The sequence below is a fragment of the Rhipicephalus sanguineus genome, chromosome 3 (genome assembly GCF_013339695.2).
Source record: "Rhipicephalus sanguineus isolate Rsan-2018 chromosome 3, BIME_Rsan_1.4, whole genome shotgun sequence".
Lineage (NCBI taxonomy): Eukaryota > Metazoa > Arthropoda > Arachnida > Ixodida > Ixodidae > Rhipicephalus > Rhipicephalus sanguineus.
In genome coordinates this window covers 137,540,058-137,561,243 of record NC_051178.1, presented here as the reverse complement: position 1 = coordinate 137,561,243, position 21,186 = coordinate 137,540,058, and the positions used below count along the sequence as shown (strand labels likewise).

The window sequence follows — 21,186 nt, the reverse complement described above, 5'->3', positions numbered from 1 at the left end:
AACGGCATGCAAAGACCAGTAGAAATGTGGTTTTCGGTGACCTTTGCATAAAGTAAGCCCTTCATGCGGCTGCGCACATTGACAGCAAGATGGGTGCATGGAGGGATGCGCCATACCAACCTTGTAGCACTTAATGTGGTTGCATCCCTCATTCTTTTGAATGGGAGACTTACAGCAGGGGCATGGCTTTGAATTTGTGACCATCCAAAGGCAATTGGCAGCTTCCTCAGTACGACTGCAGGCACTCTTCACTGTCATGAAATACGTTTACATAAGATAAACAAAAATGGACAACAAAGTGTGATGTCAGCACACACAGATCCTTGGCTCTGCAAGAAACCGCTTTATTATTTTGCTTATCACCTAAAGATTAGCATTGTGTCTGCACACACACACTACCAAAGAAGGTATGTAGTCAAAGGAAAAAGAAAGACAGCAAACGATGCAAGAAATCAACCAAGCATGCCTATGTGTAATTAGGAATAATGAAAAGACGACATCACCACTCACGTTCCTCAGGTTTAGCCTCCGCCACTTTCTTCTGCCACTCCTCCCATTTTTCACAGCAGCAAGGTGCATGTGCTATGCCCAGGCATTCCCTGCAAATGATGTTAAGTTACCAGTAAATCAAGTGTACCGTATACTGCCGATTATAAGTCAACCCCCCAACCCCTTCTAGGGGAAAAAAAAAAGTTGACTCCGAACACAGCCTCATGCTGCGGCCATAGCTCACCAATAAGTTTTTCACAAGAGGGAGTGATGCAAAGAAACATTATTTGCCCGTGAAACATTGCTTACGACTCGTCGTCGCTTGAGAGAAGGACGCAGTCACGGTCATTGCCATCGTGTGAGCCACTGCTGCTGCTCGCCGTCGGAACGGGTGCTGGTGGTTGTGAACCCAATCTTGAACTGCCTCCTCAACGGCAGGGTATCGTCCAGACTTCAGTCCGTGAAAGGAACGGTGTGAAGCAGCACATGCGAAGATCTTGGTCCTTTGTTTTCTCCATTCCCTCACGCACTTTTCTGACACATCAAACTTGCGTCCTGCTTTAACGTTGCTTTCCGACTCTGCGTAGAGGATCGCTTGCCTCTTGAAAGCAGCGCTGTACTGTTGCCAGCGTAGCGGTGGCATCTTGGCGTCCATTAGGCAGCGTCGCAAATTGTGCACACCACTGCTCGCAAGCGAAGTGAAATGCAGAAATGGTGAACAGGCGTGAGTGCAAAAAGAGGCGAAAAAGCTTGTGGGCCCATTTGACTGGTCATGTGGTTTAGTTCCCCGCGAAGTGTTGCCAGCCCACACGGACGCCGATGGTTTGTCAACGAATCGTTTCTATTGTATGAAAACAAAACTGCAGGGCGCATCGCAAGGTAAATTCCTCTTTATTCATAGAACATCATTCGCCCTCTATCAAAGGTATGAAATGCTGCTTTCGAGACCTTGTTTCCCAAGCAGTTCGCATTAATGGCGCGCGGCGGTGATTTTTAAACGCAATCCGTCGTTTCGCCTCATGTGGTTTCGCTATATTTTCGCGATCGTCGTGGCAGATCACAAAAATGTCCGGCTCCGGAAGTGGCATGTGCGTGTTGGGAGATAGCTGTTGCCGCGACTCCGCTGCCTCTGTGGCAGATGTTATCAATGCGTCAAATAGCAGGAAATACGAGGACGACAACCTTTCGTCGGACCCCACAGATAAGTCGACTTTACGATTCCGCGTATAGGTCAACTCCGATTATAGGTCGACCCCCGAACTGTGGAAGGTCATTTTATGAAAAAAAAAAAAAAACGTCGACTTATAATCAGCAATATAAGGTAATAAACAAATGTTAAAGTTAAAGGGCTAAAATTTTCATCGCAATCCAGAAGCTGTCAGCAAAACACAAATGTCCTGTAGTTGAACCAGTACAGGGGGCTTTGTATATACAGTAATACCTCGTTAACTTGAACTCGTATATATCGAAAAAATCGGCTAAGTAAGTCGAAATTTTCCACAGTACCGAACGATTTCCCATAGGTGCAATGTATATTTTGCCCATTATCTCGAAGTATTTCCGTGCCCACTTTCGGTTATCTCGAAATCTTCACTAAAAGTGGAACAAAAACTTCGCCACCGAACTGTTTCATGAAATACTAGCGGCAAAATGTCATACATTTCACAAGGTTCACGTGAGGCTGCCGCGCTTACGACAAAGCTGACACTGTTCCCGACTGTGAAGTTGGAACCTAGCAGCATAACTTTGTCAAGCAACCCTGTGTCACGTCATGTGGCGCTATAGACGTGCACAGAGGCAAGCCCTGCAAAATAGCACGGTTTGTACACGTCATTTTGTTTACCGTCACAGATGTGATTTCAGTATTTTATTTACGCAACGCACGTCACGCGGATGCGATGTGATGAGGATAATGCCGCCAAAGCAAAGCAAGTCACTGATGCTGCAATGAAAGGTAGCCCTAATCAAAGAAGCAGATTTGAGGCTCGAAGTTTCCGGACGTCAAAACTGCGCTGATTGTGTGGCTGCATTGTGCAAGAGGAGCCCCTTCCAGTCACAACTTTGACAGGGAAGGCCGATTCTCTGGACTTGGCGGTGGGCCACACCGATCTCACCTGCAACATCGGCTGGCTTGACCATTTTCTTAAATGAAACACCATGGCGTCACGCACAGTGATCGTGGTAGTGTCAACGCAGCTACTCAAAGGGCGACATCAGCCGAAACAAGAAACATGCTTTGCTTAATGCTAAATAAAGTTCAGTGCAGCGGCGCGGACGATCGCTACATGCGATGTGTTAAGCAACTCGAGAAAGCTTTGCTAGGTGCAAGTGTTACTGAGAGGCAGACCAGCCTTAGTCTGTCTTTCTGCATTAAATAAAAAGGCATTGCCAAAAGTCACAGCTGGTTGATAGCTCTGGTATGTCATTATTTTTCTTTAAAACCTTTACAAAGAGTGACTTAGGTGCTCCTGTTAAGAAGCTGGTCATTAGTGATAATGTTCTTAGATAGAACTGGACTTCTCAATGAAATTTGCGTAACTTTGCTTATCTCGAAAATTTGCTTATCTTGAAATTTTTTCTGGTTTTTAATACTTCGAGTTAACGAGGTATTACTGTATAGTAAATGCTCGTTATAACAGTGTCATGCTTAACGCAATAACTGTAAAATAAAAAATGTAGTTTGCATTACTCAGTAACAGGTTATTACTAGAGCTGTGCAAATCGCAAAATTTTGGGTGCGGAGCGAGTTCGAATATTGAAGTGTGAGTGCGAATCGAATCAAATATTCCTAGAATATTTCACGAATACTTCGAAGCGAAACTGCAGAAAAAAAAGTTGGAGAAGATTCTTAAGCATATTCTTATGAGATAGCAACATGAAAGTGTTTCTTTTCGCTAGGTCGATGAAGCACTGGCAGGGTGGTGTTTCATAGTAGTCTTATCAAGAATGAGGCAATGTAGAGGCCAAATTGTATTTATGTACACAATTTGGTGCAACCAAAGTGTTGCCGACAACACTTTACACGTGATAAGCAAAGATGCCATTTCCTCAGCCTCTCCTCCTCTTTCAACTTTTGTGGAAGCCCAACTGATGTGGCGGACAAGAGTGTGCTCCCTTCAAGTCCGGAGTTCCAAATCTGCCTCGTAGATGTCGATATATAAGAACATCTGAAATTTTGGATGCCAAAAAGCTTCAGCGTCCGATTTTTCAGCAGGGCTTGTTGCTGAGCTAGTTGGTTCATAACTTGAGGAAAAAACTAATGACGCAAAGAAGACGTGGACGAAGCGAAGACACGAACAGACAGACACGGGCGCCAACTTCCAACTGTTTATTATCAGAAACCGCGCCAATTTATATAGGCTGCCGAACAAGGTAATCCCATAACAGAAATTGAGACATGGCAGAACTAACAATTCATTATGAGCCACTAATACAGAGTCAAGGCATGCGCCGGAACTGCACTAACGCGATCGAACTATGAAAACATGCCAGCACCTATGAACATGTGCCAACCCTAGTGACACGCAAAATGAGCATCGCACAATCCAAACTCTACATGTCTAAAGGCTATCTTTCAAAAAGATAGCTTCTTTCTCGCTTAGGTCAAGTGACGGGGCAAGCGATCAAGTGATGGGGAACTAAGCCAGTGAGTTAGAGCCCCATCAGTTGATCTAAGCGAGAAAGAAGCTATCTTTTTGCGATGCTCATTTTGCCTCTCACTAGGGTTGGCACATGTTCATAGGTGCTGGCATGTTTTCATAGTTCGATCGCGTTAGTGCAGTTCCGGCGCATGCCTTGACTCTGTATTAGTGGCTCATGATGAATTGTTAGTTCTGCCATGCCTCAATTTCTGTTATGGGATTACAGTAAAATCTCGTTAATTCGACCCCCGTTAATTCGGAATTTCGGTTAATTCGGACGCGGCGTCTGGTCCCGGCCAAAATGTGCATTGTTCGATGGCTGAGAACTCATTAATTCGGACAGATTCGACCGCGCTTCGGTTAATTCGAACTCCCGACCGAGGTCGGGTCGAGACGGGGAAGCAGCAGCGGATACCGCCACGGCCGCGGTTCGGATATAATTCGGATTCGCAGCCGAAATCGACGGCGCATCTGAACAATTTCGAGATCGGATCATGGCCTCCGAGATTTAAAACGAGGTAACGAGATCGGATTATGGCCTCCGAGATTTAAAACGAGCTTTGCATCTCGGAGGCACATACACAATGAAAGGCAGTGCATCGCTACTGTCATCAGCAACAGGCAACATGGCGACGGTCCGTCCGCGTTATCAACGCTACAGTTACGGCATGGGTTACGGTCCCTAGAATATCGGACCGTACTAGCCACTGTATCAACGCGATCAGCCAGCCATGAGTGGTGGATGATAAGAATAGCATAGAATATGGCATAAGGCATCGTTCCGCGATAGCACCCCTGGTGTTCCGCAACGTGCGCGGTGAAGCGTTGTGCAGGCCTGGCGTTCCGGACTTTCCGCACTCCTTTCTACGTACGAGCCGTGCAACATTTTCAACACTGACGAGACAGCGCCTGACAAGACGATCGTGTTTAAGGGGGACCCGTGCGTCGGCGGGAAACGGAGAAAAGAGCGGGTGACGGTTCTTCTGGCTACGAGCATGACCGGCACAGAGTAGTTGCCGCTGCTGGTGATAGGAAAGGCTTCTGCGAAGCCAAGATGTTTGAAGAACATTAAGCAGCTGCCTGTCGACTACCGCTTTAATAGAAAGGCTTGGATGACCTGGCTGCGTCAGCTAGACCGCCGCTTTGCGGCACAGTGTGCGCGGACCTTCAGGAACTTAGCAAAATTGTGATTTCCTTGCACGTTGCCTCCGCGAAGCAAACCGCGATCACCGACTTCTTTAAGAAATAAAAGTCTGGTGGTGGCGGAAACATTTTTCTAGTGTTTTGATCGTACTCGCGATAATTCGAACCCTCGGTTAATTCGGACATTCTCTCTGGTCCCGTGAAGTCCGAATTACAGTCAAACCTCGTTAATACGTACCCGCTTTAAACGTACTAACGGTTAAAACGTAGTTGCGACAAATCCCCGACCGAGTCCCATAGAGCCCAATGCATTCGCTGACCGCTTAAGCCGTAGTGGTTCGCCCTATGCCTACCGGTTAGTGCGTACCCTGCGTACCGCGATAACTTTTTGTGCCATAAAATTTTACTGTGCCGCTCAGCTTCCCGACGCCAGAATGTGCCGCTCTTCGTCCTTTTTGAGAAGTGCGCAGATCAGTCGATCCCCGATTCCGACTTCCGCGCGATTGCGGCGACGCCTTTGCGGTTAAGCATCCGGAAAGAACGAAGGCGCGGTGGCGGCCGCCGACGAACGCGCCGACATGACTTATCGCCGACAACCTTATCACAATAAGTATCTTCAGCTATCTCCTCGGGCACGCGTGCGGCGCAGCGCTACTTTTAAGCCTACTGCACGCTTTTATTAGGCGACCGCGCTGGGCCGCCGATCGCTGCCGCTTCGTTGTGCGCGGCCGTCTTCAAGGCTGAAGTCGAATTAATGGCACAAATGCTCGGGCAGGGTCGAAGAACTTCAGCAGCCATGTACGAACTAGCCCGACAGCAAACGCTACTAAGCCGTCATCAGGCGCACACCGCTTAAAGCGAAAGCAGATCGCTGTTGCGTAGTTAGCGTTGCGGGTCGCGGGCGCCGAGAAACCTCGCTGCATTGACGCTATCACACTAAACGCACGTGTACGATACAGCAAGCGTAGCGCGGTTGTAACCATACTGCACGCTTTTATTAGGCGACCACCCAACGCGCCTCCGTCCGCTGCCAGGGCCGCTAGAGAATCGCGGAGTGCGCATCGCTTGCATGAAGCTCGTCATCGCTGCGTTAACCGAACAAGCTACTCGCCGCATCTGTGCACGATCTGGAGCGAAGTGGGTACGAACAACATTCCCACGATAAATGCGCGCGGGCGGCACAGCAAGCGACCCGGTGGTGACGGCGTGAGCCAAGTAGGCGACGCGCTGCACGCAACTAGCCGGGAGACGATCGGCTCCACGCGGCCGTACCGCGTTTCACTGGAACTGCGTCAGTTTTCGTTTAGTGGCAGATCGCGGTTAGACGCACACACATATACCGCGGAAATCACACTGTCCGTTCTGTCGCTATGTCGGTCACTGCGTTGACCGCGTGTCAGGGACCCTGCAATAGTTTCGAAATGCTCTTCGGCGTCGCCACTACACGTTATCGGGCGGTCGTGCGAGTGTGCCAGGATCTTTTCTCCACATTGGCAAAAAGAAAGAAAAGGCTTTGCGGTGGGTACTTTAGGCAATATTTGCTGTGTCACTCTATTTATTTGCAGGCGGCAATGGCGTACGCTAGGAGATGCAAATTTGTACTTGGTGTTTAATGCGTACTGCCGTTTAGTGCGTAGTTATGCCGCGTTCCCGGCAGGTACGTATTAACGAGGTTTCACTGTAACGGGGTTTTACTGTACCTTGTTCGGCAGCCTACATAAATCGGCGTGGTTTCTGATAATAAACAGTTGGAAGTTGGCGCCCGTGTCTGTCTGTTCGTGTCTTCGCTTCGTCCCCGTCTTCTTTGCGTCATTAAATTTTTTTCTGATTTTTCAGACTTCCTGCCCAAATTTCAGGTCCAAAACAGCATTAATTGAGCCCCCAACTCTGCCACATCTTTCATCTCCATGTTGGAATCAGCGTTTTCTTGAGTTAATACATTTGCGACCGTAGCGGAGCTTGAAAAGCAGCTTTGCCGCAATAGGAGGGTGTGATGAGGTGAAGCATATTGAAAATCTAGGGACCACTTCCAATATGACGTTGACTGTGTCTTGGCTAAGTTCGACCATAACACAGCTTGAAAGGTAGCTTTGCCGCAATATGAAAGTGTAATGAAGTAAAGCATATGGAAAATCTTAAGGGGTCACTTTCAATTGGACGTTGACTGTATCTGTCTTTGGGAAGATCGAATTGTTCGAATAGTAAAATTCCAGTGCGAATCGAATCGAATAGCAAACACTATTCGAAAAATATTCGAAATTTCGAATATTCACACACCCCTAGCTATTACCAAATTACCCAGATTTTCCACTCTCTAAAACTACTACTGCTTCTACTGCTTTCATGTTTAACTGACTCATGTTTAACAACTGCGTGCTGCGTCCACTGATACAACATATGTTTACTTAATAATTAGGTTTAGGACCACTAGCCATTTTGATACCCCTACACAGTCATAAACTTGATAACTGACGTTGTGTCTAACACTAAACTAGTTTCGTTATGATCCTGCATTCATTGTAAGCACAGGCTCATCATAGGATTGTATTGGCAAGAAACCTTGCAGGCTTAGTTCATTATGTCCGATAACATGTCATATTCATATCCATTATATTGACGTTGATAGTGCTTGTCAATTATGAACTGTATTTTCAAAAGATTACTTGTAAACGTAATTCAGGTGTATTCCTGATTACACGTTTCCAAGCTAGTCTAACATGATTAGCTGAAAGAACTGTTTCGAGCTAAGGGAGTTCAGTCCCACCACTGACGCTCTTTACCCCATGATGATGCTTGTGCAACCCACCAGTTTTATACTGTTAATTCAAAGAAGCTACACGGTATCATGCTGATGGTTGTCAACTCACAGAGTGGGATACCGGCTTCAGGAGCGAATTGGTTTTATAGTGGCAGAGGTTGTTCAGCTAGCAAGCCAACTCAATGGTTCAACAGAGTTGAAAGTTGGGCTAGCTGGAACAAATCATTCGTAACGGTGCTGAGCACCAACATTGCTGTGTCCCTATTCTCTTGTCCCTTGACTCGTGTTTGCATTCAGTACCATTATGAATAAATGAGGCTGCCAACAGAAGCTGTCACTTAGGAAGTCAAATCAAAAGCTATCATAATGCCACCCACAAGTCACTGGCCCACCAGAAGACCTAAAGTATGTTGCAAAGAGTGGAAGATTTTATTATGGACCTTTTCTGCAAGCAAACCATGAAGTATGTGTCTAAGCCCACTAACAGGTAAGTCTTCCAAAACAAAGCATTGCAAATAAGTTAGCAACTCTCGCAATTTCTTTACCTTCTTGTTCACTGTGACAGCCTCAATACCACCCAAAAGAAGGCTTCACTTCAACTAGCTAATACATGTGTGCCGACAGACAGGTCTCGCCACATTCAGAAAGCATGTACACATAAACTCTTAGCGCCACTGTGCCAGTGGCCCTCATCACTCTTCCACATTACCTGGGTTTGATGCATCCTCGAGCAGAACGCCCTAGCTGACCGCATTGTTGACTGCATTGAATGTTGAGAATTATGGAGATCAAATGTGCGCCTCGATGTAGAACTTCTAACCCTCACATTCCAGTTCTCACCACGAGAAGGCATTTCGTAATGAGGCAACGTTCAGAGTCTATGCACTTGCAGCATTAGTTGCCTTCAATGCAGGAAGTGCAATCCCTACCAGCATCCCTTGAGACAGAAGTGATGCAGTGAGGCTCACAAGATCAGTCTACGCATAATTACTTTCGTCCCAGCTTGAATGGAGTGTTACATCAATGCACAAAGCACAGCAGTTCAACAATAAAAGCAAGCACTGAGGTGAACTCACCAGCAAAAATAGTGGCGATTTCCACAATCCACAGAGTGTGACATGGGCTCTCTGGGAGTGGACTTGGGAAGGCGCAAAGGAGGTGGGTCAACAGATTCTGGCAGGTGCACTGCCCTCCCACAACCGGCCCACGGGCACCACTTGAAGTTTGGGTTGCTCTCGACAAAGGCCTGTCACGATTGGATAGGCAACAGCAATGTCCTTATCTCAACCAAGCCAGTTTCCCAAAACATGTGACAAAATCAAGGTCAATGTACCAAGGTAATAATTTTACAGGATCAAATGGTGTGCATTGCAGTCATGACACAGATTGTCCAATGATCAATTGTGTAACAGATTTACACAGCTCCATATACACCACACAAATTTTCATTTGGAAATCGCCTCCATGGGGGAGCGTAATCTGTAGCATCGCCTTTATTGCTGGATGGTCATGGAGTGATATCATCACCATTGCATTTCTTTTGCATTTCCCAGGATGCAAGATGAGAGATGAGGAGACATTTTCTTGTCACTGTCACTGAGCTGCACGCCACTGCTATACTACATATGCCATTCAAGCTCAATTAATAAATTAACCTAAATTAACTAGTCACAGTCCTATCATTTTTACGAACGATGTCAGTTATATCGCTAAATCATTGCAATAAACTTCAACAGAATACACGTTTGGGATGACAGCAATAGCAGCAAAGTGTCTGGTTTTTTATGAACTCACCTCAATGTCAAACTGTAAATATCGGCGCACCATGTCGGGGCTGACAATGTGCTCAATGATGTCCACAGGAACAAGCTGAGAACAGCCAACAGCAGGGCACACAATGCTGTGCACATCCCCTTCCTGAATCTTGATTGTGAGGTAGCTACAAAACATGGCAGGAAACACAAGTTTAACACAACTAGTAAGCAATCCATGCCTGGTGAAATTTTCAACTGTGATGCTTAACTCTTTTCCCTACTGCACCCATAGGGCATCAATAGCCCGCTATTGATGGTATGAATTGTCGCATTTCCAGACATTCCGCACGTTCATGGACACACTGTGCTATCAGTTGTGAAGGAGAACTAAAGTTTTCTTCTTTATGTAGTTTGCTTTTTTCCCCCATCGCCTTGAGTTTTGAACATGCTCCGAAGTTCCGCGATCATCTAAGTGGACAGCAAAAGTGGCAGCTGCCGGATGTGGCGCGCACGTGTGCTTCGAAAGATAGCAGATATCGGCATTCCATGTGTTTGCAGCTGATTTTTATCTATTTAACAAGCAGCAGCGAGTCTGAGGACGACGCTTTTTGGTCGGACTTTGCCTTTTAGAGCAAGGACAATGCAAACGAGCCCAGAACATCGGTCACCTTGGCTTTCCGCTTTCAGCCAACTCAGTTCGTGTTTCAGAACCAGCCTGCCAGGATGGCAACTTATAAAAACTGCAAGAAATGCAAGTGTGACCAGAAAATCAAGCAGAAAACAAGAGTTCACTTCAAGATATGCGGCGTTACGCTATGCTTTACATTGAGGAACTGCTTTGCCACATGGTGCTCCAAATTGTAGTGTTTACAGTGAGATCTTTGTCGGGCAAAACCTGTTCAATAAAAAAAAAGTGAGTTAATCAGAGATTGTGCCTATTAGATCCCAGTGCATTTTGTATACCTCAATTTGTTATATTTTTTCCTTAGTAGATAGAAGCGTGTTTTTAAAAAGTCCATTCAATTTTTGTCCCACAATCTTGAATCTGGCAATTTATATGGCTCGCATTACATACATCTCATTGATGACACTTGTATACATGAAAAGTTCGCTCATTCAGTTTTTCATTTATGTATTACATAAAATATTAGGTGCAGTAGTTCCTTCAGCAAAAAAGATCTAGTGTAACCTACAAAAAAACACCTATTTTCCCCGCAGTAGGAAAAGAGTTTACAATTTTAGTTTGGCACTTCAACATCCTAGGCAGGTTACCAGTTATTTTATAGTAAAAGCAAGTCATGCCAAAAAAAAATGTTAAACCACATATTACGCTTCTTCAATGAAATCAATAAGGTGACTATACCAAGGTCTTAGAATGAAAAAGCTGCAGTGGGGAGTACAGTCAAACCCCTCAATAACAAAATCGCCGGGGAAGCGATCTTTGTTCGTTCTCATGAGAATGTCGTCGCGAAAACAGAAGAATACACGCACCACTTCGTACAACTAAAATTTATTTAAAGAAGTCTCAGATCTTGCTCTGTTTCGCGTTGCTTTGAAGGAGCCTGACAGCTTGAGCCTCGCAGCTTAGTAAGCTTTGCATAGCTTCATCATCGTTGTGGGCACCGAGGAAAATGCGAATCATGTCAAAAGCATCAATCACTTCCCGCGAACTTCCTTGCCTTTCTTGCGTTTCATTGCTTTCCTCCCTCTCGTTGTCACTCTCATATTCTTTGCGCACACTTTCGATGGTAGCGTCGTCGCTGAACTCTTCGTGCATGATCAGGCCGGTGTCAGCACACAGAAAGTCGTGTAGTTCAACAGTGTCTGCTATCACTCCATCGACGCAGCGAAGTGCCTCCCATGCTTCAGCCAGTGGCTGCAGGTCATCACTGCTTGCAGACGAAACACCCGCTTCCATATCTGGCATTTTCGGACTTCTGGGTTCTGAACTAGCTCATGGGTTGAAATGTTGCGGATCACTACAGAAAATTTCGTTATTGCGGGAGCGCTTTTTAAAATCTCTTCGCTGTCAAGAGAGGACAAGTGCATTGAACTCTATGGACGTTCACCAGGGACTCCAGATTTCAGAATTTCGTTCTTGAGGGCTTTCGTAATTGAGGGGTTTAACTGTATTGTAGTAAGCCACATTGTGGAGTGACGGTGATGATAAATGGGATTTAAAAAAGGGCACAAAGGTTTGAAGAAAGTAAACCATGTTCAAAAGAGAGAACTTGGAAACACTAGGTGCAGCATGGACAGTAGGCCTTAGACCCAGCACCATGGCTAACACGCGACTGTTACTTATGGTTCTAAATGCACACTGTAGCTTTTTGACAACTGATAATTCAGAAAATTCTGCAAGTATAGCAGTAAATGAAAAAACCAGTAACGCCTGCACTCCTTTTGCTTGAATGCAATAGTGTGTCTCCAGTAAATGCAAAGCAAGGAAAACATTGCAGACCTGAAATTTCATCGAGTAGGTAGATAAGTGTTTCTGACACCAGGTTCCCTACCCCAACAGATTATCTTTTTGTCCTTTGACAATTTGCCAATTCCAAGGCACGATTTTAACACATTCAGTGTCATTACCAATACTGCAAACTGTACTTCCCCTGTACCAAACTGTACGCAGTTTTATCCAACAAATTTATCCACATTAAAGGGACACTAAAGTAGAACAACGAATTGGTTTATATTGATAAACTGGACCCTGAAAACTCGAATGACGTTAATTTCGCCATCATAGGTTTATTAATGGAGGAGAAAATCAAGGTCAAAGTTTTATTTTTAAATCTAGAGCGGAAAGCTTCGCACGTGACGTCGTGGATCTCAAAGCGTATTTTTTGTATTTTGGTGACACTGGCTCAATGACATTTCCTGAAACTTGGTATATAAAGTTTCTGGCACCCTCAGAAGCCTATGTACTTCATTTTTACCGATTAGGAACTATGCAGGCCCTAGTAGATGCCGTCAAAATCTATGACATCATGGCGATTTAATGACATCGTAGATTATATGATGTCACAGAAATCTATGATGTCGTGGTGCACTAATTTTCAAGGCAGCAGCACCACCCACATTTTCCTTTGTGTGTTTTCTCACTCACCAAGCATCTTCTCAGCGTGGTGATTTTGGTACTGCGAAAGAACACTTTACTAATATAAGAAATATATTTTTTCTCTTTGGTGTCCCTCTAAGCGATTCCTACGTATGCTAGGCTGCACTGCGCCCCTACCAGAGCAAGGTGCTTAAAAAGCAAACATGAGAGGAACGCAGAATTGAGACAAACACAACACATTGTCTGTCTTCTTTTCTGATATTGTTTGTGTGCACTGTTTTCCATCTTGCCGACATTTGTAAAGCCACAGCATCTTGGTAATGCTGCTAAACGAATGGGCTAAAGCACTCCATTGAAAAAGAATTAAAGAGTGGTTACTACCTGCGCCAGCAGGAAATGCAGAACTCGTGCTGACAAGGAACAATCACAGGATCTGGCTCATGCACCACTTCTGAGCAGATGCTGCACTGCAACACATAAGAGAGAGAAGAAGGAAAAGAAAGCATACTAAAATTAAATTCATGAAGCACAGCTCAGCATACAAGAAAAAAGGAGGCAAAATGAAGACCAGCATAAACAAGTGAATACTTGCAAAGCGTGCATTACTAAACATCAGGCTTTCATCCACCTAACAACAAAAATTAGGATATAACAAGCAAAATAATGCCTCGCTGACCTAAAAGACTTTTACACCTCTTTGCAGAGCCAAGCCAAAGCTTTAGTCAATCTATTATAGGAGCATTTCCTTTATCTGTCATGACCTGCCACAATGGTCTAAAGGTTATGGTGCTTGACTGCCGACTCGAAGGTCGCAGGATCAAATCTCGACCACGGCAGCTGCATTTCGATGGAGGCAAAATGCTGGAGGCCTAGGTATGTACAGTCGATCTCGGATATATCGAATTATTCGCTATATAGAACAGTTGAGAAATCCCCTTGAATTTCCCATGCAAAAGTATGGGGCTGGTGTGCATGTATATCGAACTCCCGCACAGCGAAACATCCGCTATATCGAACGCTGCTCCGCGCCGAAGCCCAGAAAGTGCATTTTTCCTAACAAATATTGATCATTTTTCGGCCGCATTCTTATAAGTTCCAGTCCCTCGTCACACGCAGGTGATGAAATTGCGTTGCTCTAGTTCATTGCGCAGCGCTTGTCAGTTCACCGGTATATTGACGCGTGATCCGCAGGTTTTAACGCATGGGCTATTGTTTTTCAAAGAGGCTGATTGCCGAGGGCACCAAAATGAGACTTCGAAGTGACTTGGCAGCCTTGTTGTAATGTTTGCATTCCCTTCCTTGTCCGCGCACGATGGCATACGGGCCCGCAAAGCATGGCCTTCGAGATCTGCAACCTCGTGACGTATTTCTAGTGTTTTCAGTTTTAAAATGCAGATCTCAGAGGCTACGCTTTTTTTCGCATTTCTCGCCAAAGTAGCGGCTGCCTTCTACAAAGCCACAAGTGCCATCGGTATCGCCAACATGTCGACGGTGGAGAAATGTTTCTTCGTGCAGCCAGTATTTTTAGCGTTGTCTCTTGCGGCATGTGTACTTCTCGCTTCGTTCTTGATAAATCGTCGTTCAGGAGTCGAACTAAACATTGTCCCACTCGTAGCGCTAAAAATGATGACCGGTGCTTGGAACAACGTCAAGTAAAGCACCGTCGTGCACTGTTTCCTCACGGACCTTGGCGCCAGGTGACGACTTCGGGCGCGTCATGACCGCCGACTACAGCGTACGGTGCGTCAGTGAATATTGCGACTTATTAGCGTTTCCGGGCGCCATATCAGACAGGAGCACAGCGAGTGACTTTATCGGTGCAGATAACGATGTAGCTGTTTCTGATTGCATCAATGCCGAGGTCATAGCTGACCTTGCCGGTGCTGCGGAAATGGACCCGTGCGGTTTGAAGATACCAGCCGCCGCTGCCACCGCTAAACCCTTTACCGCGCTACAGAGCTCGCATTAGCGTTCAGCGTCGATCACCACTGTTGTGGCTGAAGGTGCTGAATTGACTTATTTGTAAAGCTTCAGTGATATTGACAATGACTTAATAAATTCACGGCGCGCAAGAAGCAAGACAAGTTTATGGACTATTTGCATGCGAAATAAAGTGCGCTAACTTGCAAAAGAAGTTCTTGCCTTGTTCTTTGGCATATGTGAGCGAATCGTTATGTTCGCGCTTTTTTACGATTTCGGAAAACTGTGTCGAGGCCTGCAGTGCTTTAATTAAAGCTTTAAATACGCATATTTCATATTTCGAATTATCGATATATCGAACTATTTGGCGGTCCCCTTCGAGTTCGATATATCCGGGATCGACTGTACTTAGATTTAGGGCAACGTTAACAAACTCCAGGTGGTCAAAATTTCAGGAGCTCTCCACTACAGTATCCCTCATAATCATATCTTGGCTTTGTGACATAAAACCCCAACAATTATTATTATTATATTATTCATCTATATACTAGTAATTTGAAACGCACAGGCAATCTAGCAGGCGAGCGGCCTTGAGGCCCACTAGGTGTCGAAGGTGATGACGAGTTGAGAGAGCCCGATTGGTACTCTTCTGTCACCACGGGATCATTACTGCGCTCGGACGCGTGCACTGCAGATGTCGTTGGCTGTACTCCTGCAGCCAGGCAGCACCCGACTGGGTCTTGGACCCATGCTTCCAGTAGGGCCACCTGGCTCCAGTCTGCACCAAAGTAGGATACACACATCAACATTTAACTTCCTTGCTACACGTTTAACAGCTAAAGAGTTGTCCATCTGAGGTTAGTGCATTACAAAAGCCAAATGCATATGACTAAACTAATATGCCAGTCATCACAAGTGCATGCAAGATGGCATTGCATCTAAAAACAGGCTGCATGTTAGAACTGCATAGAGTAGCAAAGCATTGGTGCATTAAAAAACAGACAGCTTTTGTTGATAGAGAAATTATAGTTTTTATAAACGGGTGTTGACAAAATGACAAAAAAAAAGAAAAGAACTGTTTAGAATTTGTGCTTACATAGTAATTCAATTAACCCATTCCCTACCGTGTTTTCTGCCGAAAAAGATATAGAAATACCAATTTTTAAAATCTTCCTATTTGATATATGTGTATTTAAATGACTACAAAAAGCTATTTGAAAGCACCTTATTAGCAAGATACAAGCAAAGCATTTTTTTGAAAATATTCAGAGGACTGGCCTCACTACTGCATCATGAAAAGTGCCCTAATCTCTCCAGTGTTTGGTGCAGAAAATGTCTCTTTGAAATTAAAAAAAATAAAGCACAGGGACAAGCGAGCCTATGAAAAAAGAAAACCTGTGACGTGTTAGTGGGAGTTTGTTTACATCTATCAGCATCCACTGCCGAGAAGTCGAAACGCACTCTCGGCAGTGGATGCATCCACTGCCGAGAGTCCACTGCCGAGTGGATGCATCCACTGCCGAAACGCATCCACTGCCGAGAAGTCGAAACGCACTCGTCTGAAGCCGACAATTTAAAGGAAGTATGCTGCTCTGTGTAGTCGCTGCCACACTAGTAGGAGAACTGAAATTATCCTCCCTTCCACAAAACTTTTGCAAACCAGCCGATTTTTTTTTTCTCTTCTTCTTTTCTCAACAGAGCTGTTGCGGGCACACGCATGCTACTCGTGCACAGGACAAATTTTTTTAATTACGGTTACCATAATCAAGTCCTTTCTCAACCAAAATGCACGCTTTGAGCGTGTTTTCAATTTTTTTTACTATGGCATCTGCTCAAGCTAAAGAGAACACAGCAAAGTGGATCAGGGTAGCAGTGGCACCCTCAAACGCTTCTTTCAGGGTGGACGATCCCAGCTCGTCTTCTGTGGGAGCGGTACAAACTGTGCACGAGTTCAGCTCGTCTTTGGTAGGGAAAGGGTTAAGCTAATCAAAGTGACATTAAATTTGTCCATCTGACAGGGGCGTAACACTTACACAGCCGCTCATTTAACAATGAAGTAATCTCCAGACACTGCAAGATGACACAGGCACAAACATCTCAATTCTACCCCAAGCTAGCATAACTCATTCCTAAAGTAGTCATACGTTTGTTCCCCCTACATGACTGCGCATGACTACAGGCTTGCACCGACAAAACTGAAAACAATGCTTAAGCACAGCAATACTTAATAAAATCAGATTAAGCACTAGAATTTCTATTATGGACAGATGCCAGCAGCTTATAGCGAAATAAACTGTACCATGGCATCGTAGAAGAGCTTCTGCTGTGAACAAAGGCACATGGAGCATGTCAGATGTTTCAACAAGAAGAAGATCTTTGGCTTCCTGCAAATCCTGAGGTCGCAACCCATCGTATGCCTGGCAAAAGAAAGAGTCAAGATATGCAAATGGCAGAACTTTTTCATAAACAGTTGTTCCCAGTGATTCCAGCATTACATATAATGCAAAAAATTATGTCATCATGCTGTTTTTCTTAAGCAAAAAATAGTGAATAACTTCGCAAACTACAAAAATCACAATAAACACAATATGTTGCACACTGCCAAGTAAGCAGTCAAAAAAAGATGCTGCTGCAGATTTCCAATTTCAAATGGTGGTAGACATTTCTAATAACGTTGAAGGCTCAAATATCTGTGTGTGTAGTGACAAAGAGTGGCAACAGAGCTCGGGCCAGTGCGAAGAGAAGGAAGGTGAAAGAGAGCTCAGGATAGGACAGCCGACCCAGCGAATGAGCATTGTCTCTGTTTTCTTCCTTAGAATGGCGCAGTCTATAAAAACCCAGCCTTAAGGGAGAAGCCACTTGTCCTCATGGGTCTCTGGCGTTGCGGACCATATCCATGCATGGCTAGAGTATGACAAAGATAAAGTCGTTTAATTTTCTGTTCAAGGCCGCCATGGCTGCAATTTCATTAGCGGTCAACGTATCAGAAAGAACATGCTGTGGCAGAGGACACAGGAATTCGAAAATTCAAACATACGAGAATGTTTGCGCAGTGAATTCTCAGCATAAGGCCACCCCAACCATGCATAATAAGGCAGGGCAGGAGGAAAGCTGGGTCTCGACAGAAGGGTAGATCACAATATCAAAATAAGTTTATGTTATTTTAAATTGTGATCTACCCTTCTCCCTGATGCGATTCTTCAAGAAAAACTTCCGTTTGAGCATCTCTGCATTTTTCGTCGATGTAACGAGGGCAGTTGACAAAAAAAACAAAAATTCGGGAAAGGCAAGAGAAAGCTCCAATTTTTCACATTCAAGAACAAAAATAAGAAAGGTAGCATCCCCCTCTTGATACTGGGCATCATTTGTTTTTATCGTTACGAGACAGCACAAACAAATATGGCAGATAGACACCGTCTAAGCAAAGTTGATATCTTGAACTGCCGACAGCTTTGCTCAGAGACGACCTTGGCAGTATTGAGGTCTGTGTGTTGTCTGTCTCCTTGAACAAGGACGAGAAACATGTCCCTGCTTCATATGCACACTTGCAGAAAGCAAAGCCAAAAAAAAAGCAGCATTGGGACAATGCACAAAAGCACTCCACCTAGGAAAATCAGCCACACGGCTACTATCAGAAAAGTTCGAGTACCTTATCAAGCTCGAGCGCCGGGTCTTTGTCCTTTGGCTTGATAGTCACACAGCTCTGAAATATCAAAACACAAAGACAAAATATGCACACATTCAGCCTCATACAACAAATGGCTACATGCTTCCACAATTAACTCAAGGCTAAGGATAGAAACACTGAGAGTTGTAGGAGCCAACGGTACGTAATTTCAAAAGCCCACTTGCTAAGCTAACGCTCCGTGTTTATATTTCTGTCCAGCTTAAAATTTGTTGCTTCTTCTGCTTCTGCTTGTTGAGACATCTTTTCTTACACAGTTTACCTTAATGAACTACTGCCCTAAGGGAAGTGCGCAATATGCATTAAGAAACCATCCTTCTTACTTTAGCACATGAAAGTTTATTCATTCATAACAGGAACTAAGCACACTTTTAAGCACTAGCTAAATAAGTGAGGATGTTAGCCAAGCCCAAGCTTAACCACGATGCCACCCGAAACTCTGACTCCATAACTATTAATAATTTGCAGAAAGGCTACAATATCAAAAGAAAAGAGAAGCAAGCTGAGCACAGACAATAAAAAATAATGTAACAATTAAATTATTCGTATCTTGTTGAGCACAGTGCCCCTAAAAATTTGGCTGCTTGTATTTCATGCGTTCCAAATCCTGAAATCTCAAGTAAGCACACCTTAAATTTTATGGGGGAAAAATGTGTGCACGGCTCAGAAATCACTAGTTTATATGCATCCACGTTTATGTAATAGAGGTTTGTAAGTTAATTAATTTCTGTGGCTTTATTTGCCAAAACCACAATATGGTTATAAAGCACATTGCAGTGGGTGACTCCAGATTAGTTTTGACATCCTGGAATTTTTTAATGTGCCCCAATATATAAGAATATGGGTGTTCTTGCATTTTGCCCCATCAGAAATGTGGCCACTGTGGCTGGGAATCAAACCCTTGCCCTCAAGCTAAGCAGCACAACAACTGAATTGAAGGTTGCAAAAATTAACAATGTAAGAAAAGGTGCTTGACAAATCGAAAGCAGCGTACTAAACTAATGCTAAATTTCTGGCTTACTGGCGCACTGAAGAGATACTGAAGCACATAAGGTATGCATAGTAACAGGTAAGCACCAATATAAATAACAATTTCATTCACATTTTCTTGTGAGAAAGAAAGTTAGCTTGCTGGTTACAACTAAGCTGACTAAGCCATGTGTTGACCCAACAAGTCAAAACCTGTAAGCGTATACCCAAATTGCTCGTCTGCGCAGGTGTCAAAGACACGCACAGACCTCGGGGTGCAATGCATTTAAATGGTTTGGCTTTACTACCACAAAGAAAACGCTTCCTTTGAGAAACTAGTACCAGTCAAACCTGTTCATACACTTCTCACCACGTCAGTATTATTTTAAAATAAGAAAATTTGCATGCCAGAGCTTGCGAAAAATCTCCATGCATCTTAGCATTTTGTGAGACTGCTTACAGAAAAGACCATCTTTGATTCGAGGTAGTCTGCCAAGCTCTTGAAGCCAGCCTTGTCCGCCATCTCACATGCAGTCTCACCAGCATTATTCTCAATGAAGAGGGACACGTCATGAGAAACAAGAAGCTGGAAGAAAAAGCAAAAGGCATGCCAGGCAGAGAATTAAACAATCTGTGCGTTACATTTGAACTTGTACTGTGCTTCCACCCTTCTTTCTTACAGTATATTGAGAACTCTGACGAGATGAAATTCCATGAAACTAGTGAGTGCTCTCTCTATCGCATATGACACAAATGCAAGATCTCTTGTTCCAGCAGAACACAGTTAATGTATTAATGTAACTGCGGCATTCCAGTAGTATCAGGAGGTTCAACAAATTTCTACAAGTGCTATATAGTGACCAGGAAGGTAACACAGGGTCTTGCTTTTCGTTGCTTAGAAAAAATTTCAACAACCCATACAGTCGTCACGTTTTTCACTCACTCACAAGCAGTCTGGTCAGTTGTAAGCAAAAAGCACAAACCTAACAGGGACGCTGCTGTCACTGGAGCTAGTACATGTAACATTCCTTCTAATCTCTAGCAGGCATGTGCACAAAAGGACACTGAGCACAGATATGACAAATGCCAACAAAACCAGCGTGCTGGCCTCACAATCATAATCCAAACTTAAATTATTGCAACAATATCAAATGAATAGTGGCAGTGCCATTCAACAAAATCACAGGTCATTTTCTAACACACGTTCGCCTCACAAACCCCATCAAAGACGACAAGAAAGAAAGGTTGACACACCTCCACACATTTCTTCAAACCACTACTGGCAGCATAATGCAAGGCAGTGTTTCCATCCTGAAAACAAAGGGAGAGAGAAATCAAGGTAAAAGCACAGCAGTGGACCTTCCAAGACTGGTAATTATGGTTAATCAAAGGGCAGTGAAGGGAAACACTAAATTATATTAGACTAGCGAGTTCACCATCATTGCTAGCCTAGTTAGGTCGATTGTGATGTTGAAGGATACTCCAGTGATATCCCGTTAAATCTGTGGTGTGAACACCAATTCCTGTCCAACCTATGCCAGCAAACTCCTTATCTCACAGCACCACCGAATCCCCTGCAAACCTCAACTGCTTTTTGCTTCCTCTGTATCCACACTTAAGTACAGTTCCACAACTTTTGTGATATCTGTTAAGTAGAAAAACAACACTTCTTTTTAGGCTGACAAAGCTGACTAGTGCAAACATTTGCCTTCATATTTTGTCTTCACTGCTATTTTAAGTGACAGTAACAAAAAGACAGCAAAGAAAAT

At 44.3% G+C, this 21,186-nt stretch overlaps 1 protein-coding gene across 1 annotated transcript in view; it reads right to left on the bottom strand.

Moving 5' to 3' along the window:
- The window catches only part of LOC119387263 (ankyrin repeat and IBR domain-containing protein 1), a 66,252-nt gene that overhangs the window by 28,943 nt on the left and 16,123 nt on the right, over positions 1–21,186 (bottom strand). Inside the window, exons 3-12 of the mRNA XM_037654598.2 lie at positions 20,672–20,728; positions 19,878–20,003; positions 18,413–18,466; positions 17,063–17,180; positions 15,330–15,541; positions 13,225–13,310; positions 9,826–9,970; positions 9,108–9,277; positions 511–599; positions 121–251 (exon numbers count right to left, since the gene is read on the bottom strand). Of these exons, the coding sequence (XP_037510526.1) occupies positions 121–251; positions 511–599; positions 9,108–9,277; positions 9,826–9,970; positions 13,225–13,310; positions 15,330–15,541; positions 17,063–17,180; positions 18,413–18,466; positions 19,878–20,003; positions 20,672–20,728 (1,188 nt within the window). The remainder of the gene's footprint in view (positions 1–120; positions 252–510; positions 600–9,107; positions 9,278–9,825; positions 9,971–13,224; positions 13,311–15,329; positions 15,542–17,062; positions 17,181–18,412; positions 18,467–19,877; positions 20,004–20,671; positions 20,729–21,186) is intronic.